We start from the raw sequence: 19,424 nt of genomic DNA, 5'->3' as shown, positions 1-19,424 counted from the left end.
GTGTTTCCCTCCCACCCTCCCTATCCCACCCCTCTAGGTGGTCACAAAGCACGGAGCTGATCTCCTTGTGTTATGCGGCTCCTTCCCACTAGCTATCTATTTTACATTTGATAGTGTAGATATGTCCATGCTACTCTCTCACTTTGTCCCAGCTTACCCTTCCCACTCCCTGTGTCCTCAAGTCCATTCTCTACATCTGTGTCTTTATTCCTGTCCTGCTCCTAGGTTCATCAGAACCTTTTTTTCTTAGATTCCATATGTATGTGTTAACGTACAGTATTTGTTTTTCTCTTTCTGACTTACTTCACTCTGTATGACAGACTCTAGGTCCATCCACCTCACTACAAATAACTCAATTTCATTTCTTCTTATGGCTGAGTAATATTCCGTTGTATACATGTGCCACATCTTTATCTATTCATTGGGTCGATGGACACTTAGGTTGCTTCCACCTCCTGGCTATACGGGCCAGCATTTTCAATAGGTGCTTCTTGGCATGTTCACGCAAATTGGTGAATTATCAGTGACATCAGAAAAACGAACGTAATGGTCCTTCTTTACTGCTCAGAACCTTTAGAATTTATTTAAATTCTCTAGATTTTTGTCAATTAGGATTGCCCGATTCAGGAGGAAAAAATTACAGGACGTCTCGTTCAGTTTGTATTCAGATCAACATGAGTAACTTTTTTAGTATTAGTAAGTCCCATGGAATATCTGGGACCTACTTATGCTAAAAATTATTTTTTACAATTTAAATTTAACTCAGTGTCTTGTATTTTATCTGGCATCCCAACTGCCGACATGGATTTGCACAGTCTTACACTTCTTTTAGCATGTATGTTTTTTTCCTCTTGAGTCAGGCTTTGTACCTGTCTCCTGAGGACATGCTGGATTGCTGGGTTCTAAATCTCATTCTAGGTATTGAAGCAGTTGGCAAGGGGAAGGGAGTAAGAAGTAGAGGGACAGAGCACGAGGAGAATTTTTTGCTTGTTTGTTTGTTTTGTTTTTTGCGGTATGCGGGCCTCCCACTACCGTGGCCTCTCCCGCCGCGGAGCACATGCTCCGGATGCACAGGCCCAGCGGCCATGGCCCATGGACCCAGCCGCTCCGCGGCATGTGGGACCCTCCCGGACCGGGGCACGAACCCGTGTCCCCTGCATCGGCAGGCGGACTCTCAACCACTGCGCCACCAGGGAAGCCCATGAGGAGAATTTTTATTCCCTCGTGGAAAGTGGGTTGATTACAGGATCTCCAAGCAACGCAGGACCAGCCTCTTCAGACTGAGAAAGAAAAGCTTTTCCAACAAGGGTAGCTCATTTTGGTTTGAATCTACCCAAGTACTTTCCTTTCCAGTTTTCTTTTTCAATAAGAGTCCTAACTTTCACAAAGGAGACCATGTTGAAGCTTGAAATTTAACTTGCCCACATACATTATAGTTCAGCATCTCACAAGATTAGACTCTCTGACTTTGGCGATGACAGCCCTGTGTCTGTAGGGATAAGATTATTTTAGGGCAGCTTGGAGGACCACAGTCTGACTGGAGCCTGGAGCCAGTCATCTTAAACCCTGTGTTGTCGTTTTCCTTTTTAAGCTCTCCAGTGGAGTCGGGAGCAGCCGTCCACCCCACAGTTCCATCTGCCTTGTTCTCGTCATGGTCTATCCCAGCAGCTTCTTATTCTGATAAGCTCCATTCTAGGTGCTTATTTCAGAAAACCACAGGTCGTAATTTAAGTCATTATTTTGCTCCTGTGCCGCACAGATTCCGAGAATCCCATTCTCCGCTAGTTGCAGGTGGTCATCATAGCCTTCACATTCATTCAGTTATCTATCTAATCCCAGATTCCTCCCTTTGACGTTTTCGAGGGTCTGATTTCTACAGCCTCTTCAGCCACCAAATACTGCGTCTAATGCAAGAAACAGAAACCACTCTACGTATTCTAAGTAGAAAGGGATTCAAAACAAGGGGTTAGGTCTTCATTTAATTATGGGAAGCCTACAGGAACTGGTTCTGGCCTCGGCCTCCTGAGATGCTCCTGAAGTAACCAGTTCTTGTGCTCTAGGGAAGCTACTGCTTGTGAGGCCACTACTTGAAAGTATGCTGAAACAATCTCGGCTGCCTTACAACACTAGGGAGCTGGAGAACGGACACTTGATGCTATAATCCAGGGAGTCAGATCAAGTGGCTGTGACTGTGACAGTTATTCCCTAAAGCCCAGGAAAACTGGAGGGTGACAGTGAAATGCTGTGAAAGGTAGCTCACCCTCCAAGGATCTTATCACTTGCCATAGGAAACAGCTGTTCAGGTACAGGAAGCCTGCTGCTTCGGCCTCAGTTTCACCTTCCAGATCGCCCACAGGTCTGTCTAATGTGCGGAACTAAATTTGCATCCAGATCCCTGGCTTCTCATGAGTCTAGAAAAAGATAGAATGGAATTGGGTGAGCCAGTCACCAACGTCGAATACAGTGCCCTGGGAGGTTTTGCCTTTCCTGGGGAGAGATTCCTGCCCGTGGTGTGCAGTTCAAAACCACATCACCTTTATTTCACATGAGGGAGTTTGGTGGCAAGCCAAGTAAGGTAGACTTTTCCATTTGCTTTTGCTGGCTGACCTTAATCTTCTTTACAACTCATAAATGTGAGCTTTTGCTAAAGTTCATGTCCAGCCATCTGCTGTTTTGCTTTCTCTGTGTATTCTTCACTGGGAAACTTACCGTTTCCATTATGAGGAGTCTCACATCTATGCTTTCAGTCCTTCCCTTCCTCCTGAGCTTCAGTTTTGCACGTCTGCTTATTTGTCGACACTTAAATTTAAATATTGTGTTCTTACCTCAAGCTTTGAGTTGCCCACTGACTAAAATCTGTGCCAGTCAGAAATGAAGTTCTGTTGATTCATTCTCATCCTCTCTCCCCAGCGTACCCCTGCTTCATCCCCACTTCTGCTTCATGAACACTGGACTTAATGCCTTTACCATTGATTTAGCAATTAAAGATGTTAAGTCATGTGACTCTCCTCTGTTACTGTCTTGAACACTCCTTAAGTGCTGCTCTGCTTTACTTTATGATGACTTTACAGATGGAGTGTATTAAGCATGCATTTTCTCCTTATATTAAAATAATAAACACTCCATGTATTTTTTTATTTCATTTAATTTGAAAAAGAGAGTCTCTTGCCTAAGATTAGGAGCAGAAAAGGAGAAGAGTTGTACCTTTTCATATTAGAGACCTAACCTTTCAAAAGTGGTAGTTGTACATTCTGGCCTCACGACACTGTGGTGTTGAGTGGCCTTCATTCAGCATTGTCAAATTGCTCTTGTAAAAGTAACACTCTAGAGAAGTATACGCAGTATCCCAAGTGGTTTGAGACAGGTCTGTTTTTTGTTTGTTTACTAACCAAGCGCTAGGAATTAACTTTATAAATATATCATGGGTGAGTCTCAGTCAAGGACTTCATGACCAGTTCTCTACATCTAATGTTGGAATCAACAGTGGTGCAAATCTTAGCAAACATTTTATCACTGTAATGAAACTCTGACGCATGAATAAGAAGATGCTTCCCTTACTGACCAGTGGTCGTTAGTAATAGCTTACATGCAAGGTCTCAGTTTGTTTCACAGGGATGAGATACCTTTTCATCTGGTTCTTTTCCTCGGACAGTTATTCTGCAAAAGCCAGTACTAATATGACAAGAGAATTTGTCAACACTTTATAAAGATTCACGTTACAAATGTCAATATTTGATCATTTCAGATACTGAAAATCAACATGTTATCTTTATTATGAAAGAAAGAGACTCATTTCTGGGTGACCCATCCCCTCTGTTAAAAGTGTTAATTTCTCTGGTCTCTTAAGTGGGTGAGGGAACTTCCCAGCTTTGCACTGATCAGTACATGTTCCTTTTCTGTGTCATTACCACTGTTACAGAAACACTTATGAGATTATAACCTAAAACCATCATTATTGAAAACTCTTTTGTTGCTGAATCCTAAATTACCACAAAAGATACAAACAACTTAAAAAGCATCCAGAGGAGACAAAAAAACACTGCTTAAGATTTTGATGCATTGGTTCTAAGAGGAGATTGAAATTATTCAGTTTGATTTCTCTTTTTGTGTTATCCCTGAAGATCTGATTCAAAGAAATAAACTTATAGTAAAGAAAAGTAATTTAGACACTTGGAAGAAATTATGTGAAGATTGCTTAAAAAGCAAGAAAGGTGTGTTTTACCAGAATAAGTCCTAATTTTCAAAGGTTTAAACTGAAAAGATCTGTTCCCCTATAACACCATATTTCTATCTCTAGCTTAGAAGACAGGGTGGGTGGACAAAGAAAGTATACTTAAATTTGGCCATTTTTTAAAAGACCCACTTTCCTCTCGAATCCTAACAACTAGAATACATTATGTGTTTGTTTTCTTGATCTTTTTGCTTCCCTCGAATACCCTACAGGGGAGGTGCATGTTAAAAGTAAAATTACCAAAAAACTGTCAACAGAAGGTAATGAGTAGCTACCCTCAATAATTAGTTCTTTGTGTAATTATATATTATTAAACCTTTCATGAGAAAATTAAAAATACTTTTGAGGTAGTAAAATTACATGCCGAATGAAATCCAGAACTTTCAAATGTGAGAGAGCATAAAAATAGCATATGTTTAACCATGTGCAAATATGAAATAATGAAGATACTGAGCCATCAGTTATGATCCAGGGTTGCCAGGGAGCTATTGTAGACACTGGCCGACTGTGTCTCCATCCGCAATGTTAGTAATTTTTGACTGAATGAATGGATGAATGACTGGCTGGGGAAAGCACTGTTAAAATGCTAGTTTTCTTCAAAACATGTATGGAGAAAATACACTCTCATACTACAATTATAATTCATAATTCTAGTCTTGGGAGGCAGAAGAGAGCAGCAAAAGGACCCTTTGTTTTTCTGTCTAGAAAGCTAAAAGTTGAGAAAGACGATACGATTATGGACTAGAAGGGACGAAACTCCACTATTTTATAACAAAAAGACATAATGTTTGAAAGAAATAGTTGATGACCAGTGAAAGCAAGTATCACTTATATGGAGTGTAGACAATTTCAAGAATTCTTTAATTCAGGGAAGTTTATAGATTATTGCTTCATAATATATAGATTATTGCGTTATAGTGAACTATTAAGAAAATAAGGATGCTGTAGGGTGCAGTTTTAACTTTTGAGATTGTTATCAGTAAGAATTTGATACTATTTTCTGAAACAGAATATTACGCTATATGTATCATGAAGTATACTTGTTATGACAATTAATATATTCTTCTACTTTAACTGTATTTTCGTTATTTAAATTGTTTCATGTGAGACATCTTAGAACATAACACCTTTCCTAAACTACTCAGACCTCACTTGTTTAGGTGTTTTTAATATTTCCCATAAGTTTTAGTGCCAAGTGTTTTGATTCAGACATTAAAGTTGTTAAGTAGTAGTATCAATGTAAGCTTAGAAGAAGATTGAATATAATACACTTTCCGAAATGCTTATCTGTCTCTTCTAGAAAAGTTTTTTGAAATGAAGAAAGGACAATGTAAAGATGCTCTAGAAATTTACAAACGATTTCTAACTAGGATGACACGAGTGTCTGAATTTCTCAAAGTTGCAGAGGTAAGTAATATTAACACATGTATCTGGAGTAAACAGTAGAGTTCATAATCTGGCAAGACATTCTGCCACAGAGTCACAGGTTATTAGGGTTGGAAGTGGCCTTGGAAGACATTTCATCCTGCTTCTCACCCAGAGCTGTGCTCTGCACTCTTGCTTTTCAATCAGAAGATCATCCTGTGTCCAAATAAAAGTTTCATGGATAATGAGCTCACAGCTTTGCAAGGTGGTCTGTCCCTCCATCTCACCTCATGGCTGTCCTTGATTGTGAGAAAGTGCTTCCTTTGTATTGAACTGTAGAAAAAAGCCCTTAGAAAAGTCTGTCCATTGTTCTTAGTGTGTAAACGATAAACCCTGACTTTTCTTACTGTGTCAAAATGATTTCAATACAAGGAAAAAAGAAAACAAAGTATAATTAATTTTATAAAGTTTATAAATTGTGTCTTAAGGATGTCTTTTTATACGTAATCACAATAACTGTGTAACCATACAGTTGTTGTTCCTGAGGTTATCTGTAAATTGGTGTCTTCTCTTATGAAATCCAATGATTGACTCATAGTGGAAATTATGACATTTTATTACATTCCTTTGTCAGGGTGACAAATGGGTTCTTATCTTGCTTGTCAACTAACTGATTGCTAGGGCTGACTGAAGTGTTTTGCGGGAAGGGTTCTGAAGCTCACCAGCAAAGCATAAAATGCTGTGGACGTGGGACATTCCTGCCATGTTTTTGCTGTTTTTGCCATTTTCAGAATGTAGCACAAGAACAGACATTTTATACACATAGTTTCAAAAGCGCTCTAGTCCAAGCATTATTCTTCAAATTTCATTTATTCACAGGAGTGATAATTGTCATATTTAAATTCCAAGACCAAAATAATCTTGCAAAATACTGTCTCTCGAGCTTAGATCCATACAGTTTATAATCAGAATTTGTTAAAAAAATCAATATGGGAAACAAAAGGTAAAGATTAGCTTAATAAACTACATATACATTAAAGCATGTTCATGTATATTTCCATGGGTTTATTGATGTTGGTGGCCTTTAAGGAAGGATAGAATTGCTTGAAACTTTTGCTGCTACACAAGTTTTATTTTTTGTATTTGATATGATTTTCCCATGGTTCAACTGTAATTATCAATGTAATCTAGCAAAATTTGCCTAATTTCTTTTCTGTGAGAGGATCAATTATACCTAAACACTCAGGGCAGAAGATTATTTCACTGTTCGATTAATTCCTGATGCACACTCTTCCCAGTGTTCCCATCTGATGTTGTGTATATCGAAAAAGTAAAGAGCTGGACGTGTTACAATTTGGGGGTAAATATTTCTCTAATCAACATAATAAGGCTGGGCTCAAGGTCTCCTTGAGAGAAAGGGTGCTTATATATCAGTTCCTTCTATTCTTACATGTAAAATTTTACTTTGTGTCTCTTGATAACCTCGTGTTATCACAGGCCCATTTCAGGCTGCTGAGAAAGAGATATACAGAAATTAGATGTCATTTTGAGAGTTTGTCTTTAAACAACATAATAATAAATATTTTAATTTTATTCAAACATTATGACTAAGACTTTTTATAGAATGTATACTAATTTACAAAATTACTTTTAGTAGAATAAACATTAATCACAATGGGTTAACCATTAGTGTTTTCTTTCACATTTAAATCGCATCGTTCATAATTTAAACATTAACTATTTGGATACCAGTGTCGAATGGTTTGGTTATGATTGGTAAATACAGAAAATTTTCAACAAATATACGAAGCTTCTCTTTTCTACCAAGCAGTGCTTGTGTGGTGTACATATGTATGGACTCCTACCCAATAAGCTACCCTGTTGTTAATACCATTTGCCTGAAGAATGTGTAGATGACTTGCAAGAATGTTGTTTCTAAAATACAACTCTATATATAGGCTATATGGCAAATGTTAACATTAAATTTCCCATCGTATTAAAAGAAATGTGGAGTAATTGAATAATTCCTATGGATATATTCAAATTTTGCAGAGGAATTGCTTAAAGTACAGAAAACTTCCTGTGCTTTGAATTCTTATACTGAAGTCTCCTAAAGCAGACAACTGAAACTTTGTAAAATGGTTATTTTACAAGTAATAGACATGTCTGCTAAACGCACTTACCTTTTATAGAACTAAATTATTCTTAGTTTGCTATTCCAAGGTAAATACCAACTCATTGGAGTTACGTCTCCCAGAATACTTGCAGACAGAAAGTGATGAGATTTCTGTAATACAATCGCACTTCATCCTCCAACTTCATTGTGGTTCAGAAGCTCAGGACAGTAAGAATAGCAATGTAAAGGAAGAATTCCTTTAACAGAGTTACCCACTTCATAGAATCGAATCACCTTTTAAGGAGGTGATTCCAATATTAGGGACCCATAATGCTTTAATTTAAAAAACACTGACTTCATTCATATTCATATTTATTTTAATGGGTCATCTCAAGACGTATTGAAATATGGAAATAAATAGAATGAAGTTGCCTTAATTTATAATTTCCATACTTTGAAAGAATGTGAGTTTAGGGCAGACATAAGACAGCCCCCAGCAAAGAATTATCATCCCAAAATGTCAATAGGGCCAAGGCTGAGAAACGCTGCTTTATTTTGTATTTTTTTAACATCTTTATTGGAGTATAATTGCTTTACAATGGTGTGCTAGTTTTCTGCTTTATAACAAAGTAAATCAGCTATACATATACATATATCCCCATATCTTTTCCCTGTTGCGTCTCCCTACGCTGCTTTAGATATAGAAAAGACAAAGGAAAGAAGTTAGCTCAGCATTTGACACACAAGTGGACTTGCCCCTCTCCAGTTTGCCTTATTGTCTTTCAGGAGCCGACACTTAGGCTTCCTGTATTTGCTTCCACATTTCCATCAGCATAATGAAGCACTTCATTTCTCACAGAGAGACTTGGGTTAACCCGCTTTGTTTCTTTAAGCCTCAATTTCATCATTTATATAGAATGAGAGAATGAAGTTATGATTTGTATTTTTCCCCAGCTTTTTATTTTGAATAATTGTCAAACCTACAAAAGAGTTGATAAGCTTGTATAGTGAACACCTGTGTACTCTCTTCATTGATTCACCTTTATTAATATATTCCCGTATTTGCAGTCTTGATAGCACTTTCTTTTTCTGTCCCTCCCTCCCTCCCTTCTCTTCCTTCCCCAAGCTACCAAAATTTAAAATTCACATTTGCTTTTATCTAGTAACTCCACTTCTACAAATGTGTCCTACAGGTGTGTCCACACAGGTGCAAAGTGATGTGTGCAGCATTGCTTGCAATGGCAAGGGATTGCAAGCAACTTAAATGTTCATTAATAGGTGACTTGTTAAATAAATTGTAAGACAAGGAAGCTGTTTAAAAATGAGGAAATTCTGTATATTAATATGGATATAGTTCCAAGATGTATTGTTAAATGAAAAGTATAATCCCAGTGTATATAGTACACTATTATTGTATAATAATGTGGGAAATAACTATGTATTTATGGATTTACTATTTCCTTGGATATGCATAAAGAAACTCTGGAAGGATACATCTTGGATGTCACAGTGGTTCTCTCTGTGTGAGGAAGGGTGGAAACTACACCCTGAACAAGTTATTAAAATTCAGTGAACATTCCCTGTCCAGAGGACTGACTGGGCATAATTAACAATTTAAATTTAGTTGAAGCATTTTAAAAAAATTTTAGTTGCCATTAACCATGGAGGAAACCTTTTACACTTCAGTTTCCTAAGTTCTTTTTTCAGGTTCTAGCAAAATTCTGTACATTTGTTATATCTATATTGCCAAAATCATTGCTCTTATATTGAGTGGAAAACTCCACAAAAAGCACATATTCAAAGTGAGATTGATATATATAATAATTATTTTATACCAAGATTGAGCTGTGGTTTTAACTAATTCTATAGGTGATCTGAGAAATTAATTTTTTAAAACCTATTAAGTAACTTTTTTTTAATCCGCAGCAAGTTGGCATTGATAAAGGTGACATTCCTGACCTCACACAGGTAAGTGATTCTCTGAGTGAAAAATTCAGTATGCATGAAATTATTAATCCATAGTTTGCCATAAATGGTCTTACCTAGGGCAGAGGCTTATAAGCATTTAATGCATTTTTGAATGTAGGCCAACCACCTTTCTTGGAAATCATTCTGACTTACTATTTCTTTTTTAGCTATTAAATGTATTTCTGGAGATAATATGAATATTTTCCTAATCTTATAAAATCGTTTCCTCTTTAAAGGCAACGGTATTTAATTATTGAGCTCGTTTTTTCATTCTTAAACTTGAATCAAACGGAAGCCTTGAAAAATGTTTAAAAAGTGTTTTATCCATGAAACGTGACTATTCATAGGCATGTAATCAGAACATTTGAACTGTTCTTCCTGCTGCTTCTCCTAGTTTTCAACATGTCCCAGGGATGGAGGAGGGGCACGAATAGCGAGAACACTGATGTTGTAGTTCTACTGTTCAATACACTGATTTTTGTCTCCCCTGTGAAGGGGAGGAATTTCTATATACAAAAGAACCTTTTTTAAAAAAATAGTAGTGGTAGATGAGTGATTTTCTGGGGACTATCTAGGAAGCAAAAACAATAGTAGAGCTTCCTTATCAATCCTTTTATCTGTTAAGAGGGTACATTGTACGGCTCCTTGGATTTAGAATCAAGATCATTCACATGTGCAGAATTACTGTAGGACCTTTCTCATAATTGGCAGGAACTATTTTTGTTTAATCAACTTGTCATTCTGCTACGGTAAATTTCTGTTCCAAACATGTTCTTTAACTAGAAATAGATGATAGGAGAGAGTTAAGAACTGCTACCATATATACCAGTAATGAATATATGAGTTTTCTGTCTTTGCAAATAAAAAAAAGTTATTGTAATTGAAGAAAATTGTCATAATGAAAGGTTACCCATTTTTAATAGTATCAAAATGTGTTTAATAATTTATTATCTTTATTATCCCTTAAAATGTTTCTATATTTAAATGTTAACCTTAAATTTTTATTAAAAATTAGGGAAACCCAAAGTAATGGTCTCTGTATTGAGACCATTATTATTATTATTAAAATACCAATTAAATACCAAGAATTCTTCATAAATAAAATTCACAGAACAATTCAGAAAATGATGGCATTGTATTTTTTTATTTAAAAGTTGGTGGAAAGTGCCTTCTAATAGACATAATATTAGTATAAAATATTTTTGTTACTATGAGAAAATAGTGTTCTTTGATTAGGTGCATACCTAAATAAGATATTGGTATCATCTTGGATATGGCTAAAAATTGTGTGCATAAAATACTATTAAAATTTCTTTATTAGATTATAATCTAATAAAGATTTATTAATTTTGTACCACTGTAATAAAAAGCAAAGAAAATCACTGTGCTTTCATTTTAAATTATTTAATTATTTACATTATTAACATTTACATTGCAGTTTAAAAAAATAACCCAACTACATGTTAACCTAAAAAATGTAGATATTTAAATATTTAACTCAATGAATAGCTTTTAGAAATGGTAAATCATCTTTATTTCAACTGTACAGACTGCTCTCACCATGGAACAGAAGTAAAACTAGTCATGTTGTTAGAGAGGCTGGCAGGTTAAGAAGAAAATAGGTCCTCATTTATCTCAGTTTGGGCAGAGTCTGAAGGGAGATGAAAAAAGGTTTAAAAGGATACTTAAATACCTTTCTGTTTTTAAAATTAGAAAATTATAGCATATCATTGACAGATTTACATACTTGGCTTTAATTTTTAATGATACTGTTATATTCATTACAGTTTATATAATCTTCTCTTAAGAAGTCCAGAGGCATAATATTTTATGTAATGATGTATGTTCTGTGTTGTTATAATTTGGGGAACAGAGACCCATCCTTAAAGAAGATAAAATCTTACTCTGGGTCTAGTAGAAAGCAATTCTGTGGTAGAGATTCATTAGACACTGGTAACTATCCTCTGCTTTTGTTATGACTTGAAGAGCCACATAGACTTCAGTATTAGCATTTATTTTGAAATTATCTCCTTATAAAAAAAATCCTCTAGTTCATTTCTCCAGTGTATATTTAAATCTCAATTCAAAAGTTTTGTGTGCTTCTGAAATTTCTTAATAAGTTACTTAATTGTGATTTCTGTTGGGTTCACGAGCAGCAGAGCTAAACACACTCCCTAATTTTTATTTAGAACCCTTCCACAGGTCTCATTGGAGGCTTGTCATTGAGCTGGGGTTTTAGACCCACTGTGACAGTCTGGTCAGACAGAAACTGGAATGTGAGCTGTTCTAGGGTTAGTCCTTCAGATAGTGTTAGACAAGAACTAATCTGGAGATGGGTCAGAAATGCCAGGTAGTGTGGACTCTGTTTGAGACCTGTGAGATTGGGTTCTACTCTCTGCCAGGCTTCTCTGTGGCTGCCATGGCCACTGAATCTAGCCGTGGCGATGGACAAAAATAGCCAGCAAGGAAGAGGATTAAAGAGATGATGGGGACCAGAAGGGCTACCTATTGACTGGGAGTAGGGAAAGGCTGCTCCTAACTGAGAAAGGATTAGAATTCCTCTTGCAGCAAGATGAAACAGAGGAATTGAATGGATGTCTTTCTGGTTAGAAAATGTACAGTAAATACCAGTGTGGTCATCTGTAGCCCTTTTTAAATTGTGCATATAATATCATCATAACAGCATTTTAAATGATTTATAAATACCAATGAAAAACCTTGTTAAACACTCAGAAGTACTATTGAATAAGAAGTGAATATGATATCAGAACTGAAATATTCCTCCTCAGCACTTTCCAATGGTTTCTTAGATCTAATAATCAAAAAATTTGAATGACCTTTTGGTTGCTTTTTATTTCCATTTGTTTTTAATGATGCTTTAGGATCTAAAGCATCTGAATTGTAGATGGATGCTTCCTTTTTGATCCTGTACTCACAATCAGCTATGAATTTGTTTCAAGAAAAGGATTTTCAAAATATTATTTCCTGTTTGGTGTGTGTGCATGTGTTCCGAATTTAATATATCTCCGTTTATGAAAAACATCTTAGGTTTTGATGTCAGGAATTCTGGTTGATCTGAAAACTACTGGTAAAGAAAAGTCTCCTTTTAAAGACTGTACCACTGATGAATCGGTAACCATGATATATCACTGTTATTTGTTAGTCACAAGCTGCCTCTTGTTCTTTGGGTTGGTATTTTCACCTGATTGGTCTGTTGACTTCAGCAGTATTTAAACTAAGCAACTGAAGATACTGCTAATTATACTAAAGTTCCTTTTACAACAGCAGAGGCATTCTCAAAGTTTTGCCCCTTGGAAATTTGAGACAGTTTTCATTTTTGTCTGCTGCATGCCAGGATGTGCTCAGTGCCATAGAGCTCAGAAGGCCAATATTCCTACACTCAATGAACTTTACTATCAAAGTAGTTTTTTTCCCTCCAAAAATGTTTGAAGAGTTTAATTCTGTTAGATTTCATGTGTCCTAATAAGAGATATAAATGATGAAGCATTTTTAAACTTCTAAGCTAAAATGCTCCAAACTTAATTTTATGTGCAATGCATTGCAAAATAACACCTCTTAAAGTCAGTTTTGTAGTCTGTGTTCTTGGTCACATTTCTCTCAACTATTGTGATTTTAGTGACTACTACTTTATTTTTTTCTTAAATTACTAAGAAACTTTACAAAAAGAATGAAATTGAAAACTATCATCCTGTTTTTGGTTTTTTTGTTTTATATAATTAAGAAACTATATAGGAAAAAATACTACTTCTTTTGTTATCCCATACTGTTCTCTATTTTATAACTATAAATAGCATTTCTTTAAACAGGTTTAGCACAGAATCACATTTCTTTTACATTGCATTTAATATTCAGAGGACCTAAGTCTTCCAACTGGAGAGAGGTTCTATGGCATGATATATTTTTCCTTACTGTGATCCCAATGAAAAGAATGGAAACCGAAAAGGTTAAAGTTATATGCCCGGGCCTCCTAAGTTCCATTATTATGACAATTATAATTATTACTATTATGACAGTTATAATGGAAGTTCTCAGGTGTGAATTCATCTAAAAATTGTTAAGCCATTTCTGTCTTCTTCCTTTTAAAGTTACAATACACATTCTGTTTATTAAGCGAGCGCATCTTAGTAGTTTACAATTTTTTTATAGATCAAAATTTCCTTTATCTCTTAAAAATTCATTCTTTAAAACTTAGAAGTATACCCCTAGTTGTAGTTTACTGGAATTTGCTAAGTCACCTTTTACCTGAGCTATATTAAGAATTCTAATTTTTATAACTTTCAAAATTTATTATATCTCCTGAAAGTCATTTTTTCTACTCTACAGTAATTAACTTTTTATATAATGTTCACAGGGCTGTCCCTTTCTACCCTACCTTCATCACTTTGATCAAGTTAATATTTTTGTTCACTTACTAATTTATATTTATAAATTTATGTGTGGCTCACTTTGTAATTTACACGTACAATAATCTCACATAATTATATATGTAATAATATTATTGTTAAGGCAGTATATGAGTCTATTAGTGAAATGAAAATTAAATGTACTAAACAATTTTAATAAGAATTTTATTTTCATTTGTCGTTATAGGTGCAATGTAAAATGTAGAGTTATACTATTTTAGCAGTTAGCATAGTTACTTTAAAATCCCTCAAAATTAATTTTATATTAATTTTAAGAATAATTGTCAAAATTAAATGTATCTATAAATGTTATGCCAGTCTTTGAATGCCTGTGCTGCTGTTAAAGTCTAACTTGGGTTAAGATTATTCGAGAAAGGTGAAGGTAAATTTCTAATGCTTGAGGAATAGATGGGGTGGAATATTTATATGAACCTATTATTTCTTCTCCTAATATACAGCAAAATGCCATCACTTTATATTGCCTAAAATATGATAAAGACATTCAGGTACTTCTTAATAAAAGAGGTGAAATATATTAAATTTGCCAAAACACAGTAGTCTGTTATAACATTAATATTTGCTAAAGTTACTTTATTATGTATATAAATTACATAGCTGAATAATAAGAAAATCTTAATTGTGGTTGACTATTAAAGTTGTATTTTTTTCCCCACAACTCTCACTTACCCTCTCTTTTTTAATAAAGTAGTAATTTTCCCTAATATTTCAGTCAGATATGGATAAGTGAGATTTTACTGTATTTTCATATTTCTGTAAGTTTGTATTTGGGCACTTACATTTTTGACTTGGATACAAATACCTTTACTTTTTCCACTGTGGTCTTATGGAAACATATGGTGAACTTGATTTAATTGAGTTTACTACATTTAAGTAATATCTTAGTAAAAGTCTATCCAATGTCATTTCTACACCGAAACCACACTGTAACACTGTTTGTTATGCAGTGAAGTTAAGTATATATATGATGGGCCTGTTTGAGATTCTGTGGAATTTAAATATCTAAGTACCAAAAGACCCTGGAATGAAATTATCTCCCATATGTATTAGGGTGCCCAGACCTGCACTATACAAAGTTACAGTGATGTTCCAGTGTATTTATTTTGAAAGAAAGCGATGCAGACATTTATTTTTTACTTTCTTATTGTAGGCTCCCAGCAGTCTTATGGAGACCCTTGAACAGCATCTAAATACATTAGAAGGAAAGAAACCTGGAAACAAGTACGCATTAGTTGTATATTCTAAATAAGATGAAAAATACTAGACTTATTCTTTATACAGTGAGATTTATCACAGTACTACTGTTTTAGGGTATGCTTTATTGTAATTATCCTGAGTTCCCTCAAAACCCCTACCCTTCCCATTAACTTACGACATCATGACCCCATTATAGGTAATCTATCTGCAGGCTAATTCAGCAAACTAGTAGGTTGTACCTGTGTTGGCTGGACTTGCTGATTTATTTATTATTTTGCCCTCAGAAGGGTCTCACAATCCTCAGAAAAAGAATTGCTCGTGCTAAAACTTGAGACTGTCATCATTGGGAACCCAATTTCCCAAGCAGCCTTGAACACTCTGTTATGTTACCGACCCTACTGTGAAAAAGCAGAGCCTTCAGGAATGGCTTTCTGGATTCAGACTCTTCCCAGGTGGACCCTTCGGCATGACATGCTGCTGACACTTGACAGTTATTTTTCTAGACAGAGTAGCAGTTGAGCAGTGATAAGCGTAGTTTTAATAGACTTTCAGCCTTTCTGTTTAGACACTTAGATTTTTGACCATTTTTCCTGACTGCATGCCAAAAATGTCCAGGTTCCATTTTTGTCCTCTCTCCAGCCGGGGTCATACTTGTCGGTTCACAAGACCTGGTACTTTCCCGTCTTTGTACCTCGCTCAGAGTGTAATTCTGCTAATCTTGGGTGCCTCCGCTCCTTGTCTCTGCGTGTGTGCATTTTACACATCCTGGGAGGGCCATCTCATGAGGGCTTCCTTAATCATGCACCACACTGTTTTATGACTCTCCTCCCCACCTCCCCTGCCGCGATATGTGGTTTAAATGGATTTTCTGATTCTTAAGGTCAGGGACTATTTTATACTTCATTATCTCCACCTAAAAACAATGTAGCTCTCTCTACAGAGTCAGCTTGAAATCTGTTTTTGTTGGTGATCCCAGCTTTATGTTGATTCTGTTTAGATCGACAACAGAAATTGGTAGAGACAACGCGTGAAGTGCTCATTGCAGGGCTATAGGCAGATCGTGGATTTTACCTGTGATACAGCTACCAAAATGCACCTCCTTTCTGCTTGCTTCTCTCTGGGCGTTCTCCCAGAATCTAGACTCATGTGTTGAGTCACTCTTTTGCCTGTTGTTTAGCTAAGGGTGATTTCTGTCATCTTTTCCAAGTTAGTATAAAAATTATTGCATGTCTTAAGTTTTTGATGGTAAACAACAGAGTAGGGCTCTCTCAGGCTGTGATGGCAGAGCTATTTGGAATGATGAATGACAGGACCTCTCAGGGGCTCTGTCAAGGTTGTACCATTGTCCAAGGTCTGTCCCCACTTCAGTGTGGCCATGGACGATCAGACTTGTGTGTGTAGATTGACGTCAACTGAAAAGACGTGCGAGTATATTAAGTCACAAAAGAGGGTGCCCGCTTCCAGTAATTGCTGCCTCCTCCCACCCCTCCCGTATTAGGGTGTCTGGGAAGCAAAATGAGTGGCCTAGGATTTAAGCCAAAGGAGGCAGGAAGCCTGAGAAAGTTCCCTCTTCCTGTGGCACATGGATCCCTTTAGCTGAGGAAATATGCATATGCCAGAGTTAGAGCCTCTCCCTTGGGCCATGCAGGATGCGCATGGGTGCAAGTCAGCTTCTCTGCCCTCTTCCCCACCCAGGTCCCCGCACCATGCACAGGTCCACCCTATTCCCTCCTGAAATCTGCCAGGGCTGCAGTCCTGTGAGAAGCCGCCTTCTAGAGTGGATCTCATCAGCCCTAACTTCGGCTCTAAAGCCGCCCCCTTGTGGCTGCTGCCAACTGTTTTTGGACTATTTGGCTATGGACACTTGGTTACATTTCTAGTAGTAAAATAAGAACCTAATGATCTTCTGTTTTGAATTACCTTGTACTGAGCGTAATTTTCCTCTCTCCTTTAAAATCATTTTATGCTTGTCAGATTTCTTTTCTGAATTGGCTGAGACCACCTATGAACTTGTCTTTTGCTTATTCCCTATTTTTAAAATAAATGAACTATAGTAGTTAACTATTTTCTTCTTTGTATGTTTGTGCTTACCTGGGACCTTAAGTGAAGGGTGAGTACTATATTGAGTGACATTTTTTGCATTTGGTTATTCCTAAAAATGCAAAAAACACTCTTAAAATTCCACATTTGGTATTTAGAACATTGAAAACTGATTTCTGTCCATCTTACACATCTGTGTTTTTTCATTATACTCTTAAAATTTTCTCCTAAGGTGGCTCGCATAAATGGTTTTATTTTGGTCTTCTTTGATCAAGACTGACAGAGTCTCTTAGTTGTATATTCAGATATCCCTCTTAGATTTTAGACATCAAAGACTTTTTCACTTGTTTAGTAAACAAAAGATTTCCCTATGGCACGTGGCAGAAGTGCCAAAAGACAATGCTATTAAGAAAATTAATTACTTAAACGGGTTTTCTTTGTCTTCTGGTAGCAGTATAAAACTATTCTAACCTCTAAGTCAAGTAAGTGCATAAAATGAAGCATTTTCAAATGTCTGCTAAAAAATACGTAGGCCTTTTATATTTAGTGCCTTATATCCACCGATACTCGTTTTTGAAATTCTGTGCAATACTGTGTGATATGCCTTTGTATATTGTCTGTTTCTGTAATTCCACAGAACAAAAGAGAGAAATTGATTTTATTTTATATGTGGGTTTACTAAGTGTTGAGGGTGCAAGAAACTCAAGTTTATTGTAATTAAAATTATTTGGAAGAGATAGGTTTTTCACATCTGTGTTTTGTTTGTCTTTCTGGCTAGCATTTTTGACCAAAAACTGTGTAGGGATTAGTGTTGTGAATAAGAAATAAAATTTCTTCTTTTGATAGTTTACCATTAACACACGGGAAGTGTAAACCTTAGCATTTTCTGTGTTCATCATAGAAACCCATGGACTTGTTTGTAACATTTTACAGGATCTGTGGGTCATTCATTCTCCTCTAAAATTACATTCGTGTTTTATTTTCCCCCAACATGGTTCACCATGTACTAAATTTCTCTAGCTGAAGTTATTGAAATAAGTATCGGGCTTTAAATAATGTCATTATATATAAAAGATTGTAGCATTTCCTTTTATAAAGGGCGAAGAGCCAGTGGTAGGGTAGAAAATCAGCTGAGGAACAGGTAAAAAGAAGCAATTTGTGTGTTGTGTAGGGGAGGAACAAATGTGCTGGGCTCCTGTGCTTTTGTCAGGACGGGCTGGAATGTGAAATGTGCACAGACAGACTTGGACTGGAGCCTGAAATCCACCATTAAAGAATGATGAGACTTTGGCGAGTTATTTACCTCTCTGAGCCTCAGAGCTCTCAGACTTGAATCAGTGTTGAGTGATGCTTTTTAAAGCTGTGGCCCCAATGGGAGCACCTCTGGTTCTACCTTTTTGATGAAATCATGGCAAAACCTGGATCTGGTCCATGGGAACAGAAGTCATACATCCTGACAGTTTAGTTTCATACAATATAATTTTTAAGATGTTTGGTTAATTTATTTTTAAGATGTTTGGTTAGTTTATTTTGGTTAATATGTTTATCTGATATAAAACAATGAGATAGGTTTGCTTCCTTCAAAAAATTTGGCATCTAGTGGAGAAGACAGACGAATAAGATACAGTGCTTTAAGTGGGATGATAGTGGGAGACAGGAGATTTTTTTGCTGAATCCATGGGGTAGCTACAAGTGTCATTTAGTAATAGCACTCATGCAAGAGCTTGACAAAGTGATTCTTGTGCCACTTATGATATTTTGTACTTAGGTTTGAGCATGATATTCTTTAGTAGTAGGTAGAGAAATTCTGTCATTTTTACTATATCTTTATTGTGCTACAGAGTATAGAATATGTTAGAAACTTTTATGTATTAGTTTGGAAATACAGTTCAAAAAGTTCTCATTCATCCTCAGTTCTCTTTTCTATATTAATATTCCTCACTGTGTCAGTACCACTAAGAATTGGTTCATGAAAATCTCTTGAGAGAGAAACAAATTAATTTCAATTAACTCATTCTTAGAAACTGACCACATCAGATGGCTTCTATGTTTTCTTTGCAGAGTT

The 19,424-nt window shown here is 36.0% G+C and overlaps 1 protein-coding gene across 7 annotated transcripts in view; it reads left to right on the top strand.

Moving 5' to 3' along the window:
• Positions 1-19,424, top strand: part of SNAP91 (synaptosome associated protein 91) — a 157,059-nt gene that overhangs the window by 61,667 nt on the left and 75,968 nt on the right. For 5 of the 7 annotated variants that reach the window (XM_029224258.1, XM_029224255.1, XM_029224254.1 and 2 more), the window contains 4 exons: positions 5,532-5,638; positions 9,639-9,680; positions 15,273-15,343; positions 17,424-17,429. In XM_029224258.1, coding sequence (XP_029080091.1) covers positions 5,532-5,638; positions 9,639-9,680; positions 15,273-15,343; positions 17,424-17,429 — 226 coding nt within the window. The remainder of the gene's footprint in view (positions 1-5,531; positions 5,639-9,638; positions 9,681-15,272; positions 15,344-17,423; positions 17,430-19,424) is intronic. The other 2 variants (XM_029224259.1, XM_029224261.1) reach the window with 2 other exon arrangements.

Source organism: Monodon monoceros, unplaced genomic scaffold (genome assembly GCF_005190385.1).
Source record: "Monodon monoceros isolate NGI ecotype Baffin Bay Population unplaced genomic scaffold, NGI_Narwhal_1 Super_Scaffold_15, whole genome shotgun sequence".
NCBI lineage: Eukaryota > Metazoa > Chordata > Mammalia > Artiodactyla > Monodontidae > Monodon > Monodon monoceros.
The sequence above is the reverse complement of the archived record's forward strand: the minus strand, read 5'-3'. Positions and strand labels throughout refer to the sequence as shown.